Below are 9,354 nucleotides of genomic sequence, written 5' to 3'. Positions count from 1 at the left end.
TTTTTTACAATGGAAGGAGAGAAAGTAATTAGACTGTTTTTCTGTAGGTGTTTCACTCCCCCCCCTCCAACATTCCACCGCCCATGCCTCGGCTCATCATTTCAAGATTTTTTTGTCAAGTTATACAGAAAGAATTAAAACCTAACATTCAGGCCAACCATAAAAATCACACTGCGCGTTCACCGGTAGCCCTTTGTCTGCCGCATTTTAGGAAATGCTAGTTTTTCATTGATCCGTCCTTTATGTAAAAATCAAGCATGTTTTCATGCAACCCTTTCTCGACAATGCGTCAATCATATTTTATGCATGGGTCTCATATGAAAGATGGTAAATTGAATATTAAAGTTATGAACTTTGTTTTCCGAATACATAGCAATAATTGCCACACTCAAATTCTTAATTTGCTCATGCAAATGGAAATTTGCCAGCACCGCTTTCTATTGTTTTAACTCAGTCATGCGTGCATTATGAACATTGAGATGGGGTTCAAAATGAAAGAGGGGAAGTGTATCTTTTCATTGATGTACATCTCATGAAGCAAATTTATAATCATGATTATGAGGGAAAACATTAAACTGAATTCAGGTTTCCTTTTTTTCTGGGACACACTATAGAATGATGTTGACAGTGATACCCGCCGGATATACCAACTTCATATTGGACGAGAACGCATTAGTGTATTAAAAATGAAATCATTAGAAATTGGACCTACGATGAAAATTTGAAACAGCAAGTTTCATAAGCGTGTGTTAGTCTGCTGCGTGGAAACCCAATCAGGGTCCGTGGAACCGGGGGGGGGGGGGGGGGCACTTTTTTTCCAAAACCGTGTACAAAAACGTAAAATTTACCATAATTATGATTGTGATTTTAAGCATGATCAGCCCCCCCCCCTTTGAAAATCGTTCCGCGGCCCCTGCCAATGGTTCAAAGTTTCAATTAGGATCTATATGACTACACACTAAGGGTCAGGTGCACCAAACGATATACATATTATAACGTACGGTACGTTATAGTGAACCGTATTTTCTCTGCAGTTCAGAATGAAAAGACGCCAAATGATACTCATTGGTCCGTATTCTGAAGTCGGGTTTATTCTAAACTCTGGTTTAAAGTTGTGGGCAATAGTGGCATAAATTTCTAACAGTTTGATTTCAATGTCAGCTCATTTTTGTCTCAAATAATTCTTAACTGTTTCGGAAGGATAAGATGATAGCTTTCTTCACCATTCACGATTTAGGAAAGAACACAGTAAAAATAACAAACACACAAAGTAGGGAAAATTTTGACATTTTTTAGACCATGGTCTAAGTTAAACCCGACTTCGGAATACAGGCCATCGCGTTTCCTCGAAAGATATCTGACAATAGTCATATATAAACTTTGCCCCTCACTTGTTTTCAGAGTCAAGCGATGGATAGATTTCTAGTTTAAATATAATACCACACTTTGTGAGGTATGAATGCCGGGGATCATGAAAATTGCCTGAGCAAAGTACATTAATATGATACAACTGAGTAAATAACGATAAGCCTACCTGTAATTTCCAAAGAAAGGCATTCACAATACAATATCCAAAGACCAAACGTCGCTAATATCACATTACCACTTTCATCGCATCGAAGCTACAGTTTGCGACTCGGACTACTTTACGTTGTTTCAATTAAGTAAGTTATTAGTATATATACTACTTTTATCTGTGTTGTATTTGCAAACAGGTTTCTATATAGAAGAGAAAGAGAGAGAGGGGGGGGGGGGGAGATGATGAAATGGTTAATTGATCGTAATGTATTATATGAATTAGAGTGAAAAGGGAAAGCAATTTATCACAGCAACAATAGTCAAAACTGAGCAACAAAAGCACCTTTTTATACTATTTTGTACAGGTATTATTTTGTTCAATTTTCTGAGAAAAGGTCACCTCATCACTCCACAACACCCCAATAATCAATTATCCAAACATATCATTGCAAAGCTGTTTAACGCAACAATTCTAAAAAGTTATCAATTGTCACCTTTTCGTATATATCCACTAACATTTCATCAAAGTATTTGCCTTCTTGAATTAATTTCCAATTGAATTCACTTAAGGCTGGAATTATCATTTTAACGACCCATTATACGGGCACGAAAAGCGATATAAAAAATCGTGTGCTATATTTTGAAGAAGTACTATATGAAAAACTCTCGCACCAATATTGGATATATTAGGGGCTAAGTGCAATTATTGTATTTCAATATTAATGTAATGATTTATGGAAATGATCAGTGTTGAAGGTGGACAACAACAGCAACGAGAACCAACACTACAATGTTTGGCGAGCGCAGACAAACAAACTTCATTGAATGTATAATGTTTTATCATCTAACTTCACAATCACCTAAAACTTGAACAATCGTGTTTTTTTATAAAAATGTTCATTTTCTGGTGGGGTTCATCAATTTTTGAGCACCAATGTATGAAGGTATATTTGTAAATTCGCTGTACCCAAATAGGCCTACTCTTGATATGTTAAGGGTTCAATTGAAATTATGTAACTGAGTTTTAATTTACTTATATTTATACCAAACATAATTTTTTCGTCACTTTTTTTTAATTACAAAGGTTTTTATTATCTATGTGACCCTGCTCAAAGCCGGATCATATTTCTGGTTGGAGCCTCCTACACTGCAATTACTGCACCAATACTAGGCGACATAGCCATAAGATTGATATTTTCTTTAATCCACATTTATTTTCTTTCAACTTTCTGCTAAAATATGCATGGAAAGTTAACCACTGCGGGCTCTGTTTGTGTCTCTTTAATCATTACCAAAGCACCCCCATTTTTTTAAAAATTTGTTATTATTATCTATCCATCAATACAAAGCTTACTCTTTGTTTAAGAGACGGAGGAAATATACTTCGCCTCTCGTGATATTTTTTTGGGAATCCTGAATCTTAGAAGCGTTACAACAGTAATTATTTTTCTATCCCAACAAGTTGTCATCTCGGTCAACTTTCATTGATTTTGATTGGCTAACAGGCACTGTTGTGTTAACTGTGGGATAAAGCAAAATGCTCCCAAGAATTGAAAAAAAAAGAATAAGGCACTGTTGTGTTAACTTTGGGATAAAGCAAAATGCTCCTAAATTGAAAAAAATGAATAAGATACCTGGTTCATCTTTTTGACTGTCTCGCGGCGACAAGCACGGTTTCATCTAGCGTGTGCGACATTTATTTTTTGTTGTGTTTTAATAATAACTAATGCCTATTATATCTTATTACCATTATTCAGTATCGAAATTTAGACTACGATGGATGATATTTTGAGTGACAAATTTGTGTTGAAATTGGCGAGAAAAATCGATCCTACGAATGATACTCCGCAGGAATTTAGCACGTACTTAGGTTTCACTCAAGCCGAAGGTTCATGTGCAGCAATCGGAGGAAACATCGTCCAAAATCAAAGAAAAGCATACCAGACGATCCTCACCAAGTATACGATGGTACATGGTCGCAAGGAAGACAGTGCCGTGGAACTCATCAAGATGCTTCTACAAAATGAAATGAAGGACTGTGCTGATCTTGTCAGAGAAGGTTCGTAGTTTTTCAAAACGCTTTTTATGACTCTCCTCGTCATGGCCGTACGATTTTTTTTTGCTGGGGGCAGGATGCTTACCCCCCCCCAAAAAAAAAAAACTCGAAAGCGAGGGAGAAAAGCTACTTAGTTTGTCATTTTGACGCTTTTGCTTTCGAAATTGAAGTATTTCGTGCATACTTTTTGTGCATTTTGTGAAAATTTTGAGTAAAATAAATTAAGCTTTCAAAGTTTTTGGGGAAGGGCAACCCCCCCCCCCCCGCTGCGTACGGCCATGCTCCTCGTAGAAATAAATAGATATAAATGGATTAGCATTTTATCCCTTTTCATCTTAGTATTTCATAGGCAGGTCCAGGGGGCCAGAGGCCCCCCCCCCTCCCGATTGGCAGAGCAACAAGAAGAAAAGTTGAAAGAAAAAAAAGAAGGGAAAAGAGGGGGGGGGGGGGGTAGACGAAAAAAAAATAGGAGGAAGACGAGTGAAGAAAATAAGGTGAGGCTCGCATTGCATGATCGGTGAGATAAATATCTTACTCAATAGGCTGATGGAGCTTAAAATGTCAAGCTTCTAATTAATTATACAAAACATATTTCAGCTCGGACATCGAGCTTTCGTTATTCTAGTTGATTTACAAAATTGATTTTGAAAAAGTGCTCGGTGAAATAGCCGATTTATTGTCTGAGTATCAAATTTAGCTTAGGGGGGGGGGGGGTATCCAGTATATATACTTTTTTTTACACTTTTATTATTATTAATTCATTTATTTTATTAAATTTTGTGTTGGTTTATCTCCAGAATTAGAGAAGTTTGGGATCACAGTTCCTTCAAATGAAGAACTGGCTGTAGATCATCCAGTGTCACTTCCCACCCCTCCACGTGACATCCCAGGTAAATATTAAAATTCTTTCTCAAAAAGATGCAGTTACGACAAGAACATATGATTTATGATATCAGAATCAATAATGTAGGTTGCATGAAGACTGATTTTGACATTAATGATACTTATGATAGTACTATTTATAACAGCATTGGGAATGATAATAATGATATTGACACTAATAAAAAAATAAATGTATATTGAAAATGATAAGATAAATAATGTTATATAAAGGAATGCTACAACAACTACAACAACAACAATAATAATAATAATATTAATAATAATAATAATGATAATAATAATAATAATAATAATAATAATAATAGTAATAATAATAATAATAATAAGAGTAATAATGATAATAATAATGATAATAGAAGTAGTAATTGTCGTCACTGTTTTTTTGTTATAAATTGTTGTCATATTACAAGATGTATCATGTTAGCTAGGAATTGCCTGGTTGCTTGATAACTACCAAGAATTTACAGAATGATTTAAAAAGAAAGAAAAAAGTTTCACATCGAAAGTACGATCGGTTTTAACCATTGACGGTTTTGTCTTCATACTTTGATTATTGTTTACCCTACTTTTTATCATAAAACAAAAACCACGAAGCACCGTCCTAATATTGCGTCGATTGGTCCTGATTTACTTCTTTTAATTTTGCCTTTCTATTATTTGTTTACTTTTAGGCGAGGAATTAGAAGACACTGGTGCAAAAACAAAGATAGAATGCGAAAAAATGGAGACGGACTGAACGGAAATGGAAGGTCTCTTTTGTGTGCGTGGGGGTTTAACTTAATTCTATTCGATTTTTATCTTATCATATTTGAAAATATGAATTTATTAATCTAAATTTATCCCATTATTTTTTTCCTATTTTTTCATTTATTGTTCTCAGTATATTTATTTTTCTTCCATTAGATGTCTATAATTTCGATTTTTCGAATCAATGTGGATTAAGATTAACGGCATTTACCCAATATGCCAATTTCAATTAATATACCTTTATTTGCTACATTTCATGCATCATATGTGATTTTATGGCTTTTCCCGGGCAATCGTCACGGGTATTTTTTGAAATGTCAATTGAGCCATCTATACCCCGTCTTCATCATCATCATCATCATCATCAAAATCATCATCATCATCATCACCGACCATCATCATCATCATCATCATCATCACCCATTATCGTCATTACCATTATCATCCTCATCATCAAATTAAATTATTATTGTCATGATCATAATGATCACGATGATCATAATCAATTGCATGGTAATTTTAGTGATCAATTGTATGTTTTAGTATCACGAGCATTAGGTAGATGATTGCTGAAACTTCTTGAAACATGTACGACTTGACATGGGCGGCATCCAGGAAGAGGGAGATGCATCTTAATTTTGTATTGCAATCTATTTATTAGAGAGATAGTCTTGACACCCCAGCCGTGACGGAAACCTTAAGACATTACCTTTGGCACACTTTGGTTTAGAATTCACATTGTAACTTTTTAAACTTTTGAAATTGTATATTGATTTTATATCATTCATTATTTTCAGATTCAGGTTTGATTTTTTTAAATCATGTAAATATTCCTGTTTTATTGTATTGCTACAAGTTCTTGATGCTGCACAAAACTCACATTCCAAATCGATTTTCCTATTGTAGAAATGATGAATCATTGTCGTGAGAGCTTATTCATTACCCGTCCATATTTGGTGTAGCGTTGTCTTCATTATCATAATTAAAAAGCGCAGCTGTGAATGACAAAATAGACAATGTTTCATGGTTTGTCAAAATTGTTCATACAGTGGAAAGCCAAGAGAGGTTTACCTCCATGTAGCAGATCAACAGGTTATGATAGTGTGTAGTTTGAAAATAACAAGTCGTGGTGTTTTCAGTATGTGGATATCGTGTACTTATTAAAGCGACATTTGGCCTACTTTTTTTTATTCGTATTGTGATTTTGTTTTTTTGTTGGCCTTATTAACTTTCATCTTTTAATCAGGAGTTTATATTCTGCCTTGAAACGTCATCAGTACTATATAACGTAGGATTCATCGCTGGAAATCTTAACGAGTTCTCAACCATTCATCGGTTCTTGGATTGAAATCCTTAAATCATGTAGATGTTCAGTTTTGCATAATATATTCAGCATGATTAGCATTTCTCCCCTTTTTATATATGAAATGCTAAAATCGATTGATCAATTGATTATTTTTATTTCTGCATTCAATGCGTCAGATAAAGTTTGGGCCATATTATAGTGTTACCAGGTAACATGTACAAACGTAATATATATAGAACAAATATTGCTGTTGTATAAGCAAAAAATGTAAGCAAATTACTACATACACTGTAGGCCGAAAGTGTTCGGTAAATTTTGGAAATCTGGCAAAAAGACTAAAATATCTATGAAAGAGGAAAATTGATGTAGGCCTATTCTTTTTTTTTTTTGCTGTGTTCAATCAAATCATCCTAAAAGGTTAAAACTGTCTCACAGAGTGAGTAACTCTGTATTCATTTGTAGTGGAAATGTTTTATTTAGGCACCCTGTAGCGGTATGAAGTCCTGGCTTTAAGTTAGATCCCTGTATATCATCATTGTGGTAGGCAGATTGATGCCTTGCCTAGCTGTGGTTAGGGCTATAGAGATTTAGGGTTGTCTGGATTGATTCTATGATGGGCATGGTCTTATTAAAGTTCACTCACACTGACAATGAAGGGTGTAATAAACTAGAGATAAAACTAAGGATATCAAGTAAATTATCATGGACTTATTTTCTGGGTTTTAGATCATCTTCATTAATCAAACTACAATGCATACAGGTGCAGGGAGCAGTTGATGTTGATGAGTATGATGCATAACAGGGGCCGTGGAACGGTTTTCAAAATGGGAGGGGGGCTGACCATGCAAAAAATCACAGTCATAATTGTCATTTTTACGTTTCTGTACATGATTTTGGAAAAAAGTGGGGGAGGGAGGGGAGGGCTTAAGCCCCCCCCGCTTCCGCGGCCCCTGCATAAGATTGAATGGGTTTTTATGAATAGGTTAGCTATCAAAGAGTATATAGTTTAGCATGATGTTTGGGAAATTGAATATCGGGAACACAATGTCCAATGCATTTATGGATTATTAATAACTTAGGGGTTAGTGAGATATATGTAGATGTTTTCAGATATGCGGGTTGGATAGGAGTGGGCAGACCTGTTATACCCGCCTAAACATAATCAAAGGATGGGGGAGTTGATTATTGATATACTTGACCATTAAGATCGCTACTTGAATAGTATTTATATAATATCTTAAAATGTTTTAAGTTTATGAAACATGGGTTCAGTGTGAGCTACGTAATGTGACCACACAGCAAATACTGTGGTGTTAACCGGTGTACATAGAGAACCACACCAAGTTATTTTACACCGGTGTTGAATCGGTGGTGTTAGCTTTACACCTTTAGGTGATATTACAACACATTTTGTTGTTAAGTTTACACTCTTTGGTGTTATGTGTAATTTTAACACCTCAGGGTGTGGTCCTCTGTTAACACCAACTGGTGACAGTTTTAACACCGCAGTTTTTACAGTGCATGTACACACACGGATGGCTCTCTTTCGTAGTTTGAAGATAAATTGAGTTTAAACGAACCACAATGAGCCCAAACGGCATAGTATGTTATAAAAGGGAGGACTAACGAATTGTACAATATGAATATATGTTTTATGAGGTAATTAATACCATACCTTTTGAAACGCACAATGTAACATGATGTATGTGTTGATTCCTGATATAAAAATTAATATGTCATCTAAAGGTTTATAGTTGTTTTATGTTGTTCTTATGGTGTGCCGTCAATATTAATGTAAATCGGTGTGTTATTGAAGTCTAAATTGCGTGAAATATGTATTTTGTATTTAGGGTAAGTTTATTGGCTTTGAACCAGTTTGATTTCACGATTTAGTATACTGTGTATTATATTAAGGTCTTTATGAAAATAGCATATGTTTGTGTCGTCGGAAAATAAGACAAATTACAAAAATGAGGAGGTTTTGATAATGTCATTAAAATATTGAGTAATTATAATTTTGTTTCACTAATTTAAATAAATCTTGGAAAACGTTCTGAGGAAAATATAAAAAAAAATCATGTAAGTCAAATGGTTAGCAAGGGGGGGGGATTATTTGTTTAAGTAGAGACACACTGATTCCGTCAACACAAGACGATTTTCAATCTTTCATAAACACAGACTCTGCATGTGATAGTTGAATATCATGATTACGAATCTTGAATGTTAGATTTTGTGAAAACATGTAAAGCAACATCGCGACCCCTCGTTCCATTACGGTCAGCCCTTATTAATTTATGATTAGGTAGACTAAACATATCTGGAGAATACAATCATGTAGCCATGTTCCGCTTAAGCAGATGATGGAAAACGGAAAGTTGTTTTAACGAGTGTATAGGTTTACTAAATATTCAAAATTTCTATTTAGACTTCTTATATTGGCATGGATTATAGAAATAAATATCTGGAGTATGCCAAATTCGTAATTAAATTCTGAAGGAGTACATTTGTTTTCTTGTGAATTCTCAATAACAATATCTAGAGTAAAGTCTGGTCCTGGGAAGCGGAGTGCTGAGTCGCTCGAATCAATTATTATTAAAGTGGAAAGAGACCTTTGGAACAATCGGTTTGTGTGGAAACAGAAACAGCAAAGAATAAGTTTTATGAAAGTTTGAGAAAAATCGGACAAATAATATAATAGTTACGAGCATTTGAATGTTGCGATTGAAAGAATACATAATATACTGATAGATGTGATGAAAAGGCAAATTGTGACATCACACAATTCTTCGTCGCATTGCCAGTGGGGGATCTACATTACAATAAT

At 34.7% G+C, this 9,354-nt stretch overlaps 1 protein-coding gene across 1 annotated transcript; it reads left to right on the top strand.

The window, feature by feature from the left end:
• The first annotated feature begins 2,258 nt into the window (after positions 1 to 2,258).
• Positions 2,259 to 5,598, top strand: LOC121415445. Its single transcript, XM_041608648.1, has 4 exons — positions 2,259 to 2,345; positions 3,289 to 3,577; positions 4,372 to 4,464; positions 5,149 to 5,598. The coding sequence occupies exons 1-4, from the start codon at positions 2,259 to 2,261 to the stop codon at positions 5,211 to 5,213; spliced, it is 534 nt and encodes a 177-aa protein (XP_041464582.1). The 3' UTR covers positions 5,214 to 5,598.
• The last annotated feature ends 3,756 nt before the right edge of the window (positions 5,599 to 9,354 follow it).

Source organism: Lytechinus variegatus, chromosome 5 (genome assembly GCF_018143015.1).
Source record: "Lytechinus variegatus isolate NC3 chromosome 5, Lvar_3.0, whole genome shotgun sequence".
Classification (NCBI taxonomy): Eukaryota; Metazoa; Echinodermata; class Echinoidea; order Temnopleuroida; family Toxopneustidae; genus Lytechinus; species Lytechinus variegatus.
The sequence above is the reverse complement of the archived record's forward strand: the minus strand, read 5'-3'. Positions and strand labels throughout refer to the sequence as shown.

What these genes read in the sequence shown, in the direction of transcription:
- LOC121415445 (XM_041608648.1), top strand. Translation starts at nt 2,259, where the DNA reads ATGATCAGTGTTGAAGGTGGACAACAACAGCAACGAGAACCAACACTA. An exon ending in ACAAACAAACTTCATTGAAT is followed by an intron (nt 2,346 to 3,288) that starts GTATAATGTTTT and finishes ATCGAAATTTAG; the next exon opens with ACTACGATGGATGATATTTT. An exon ending in CCCTCCACGTGACATCCCAG is followed by an intron (nt 4,465 to 5,148) that starts GTAAATATTAAA and finishes GTTTACTTTTAG; the next exon opens with GCGAGGAATTAGAAGACACT.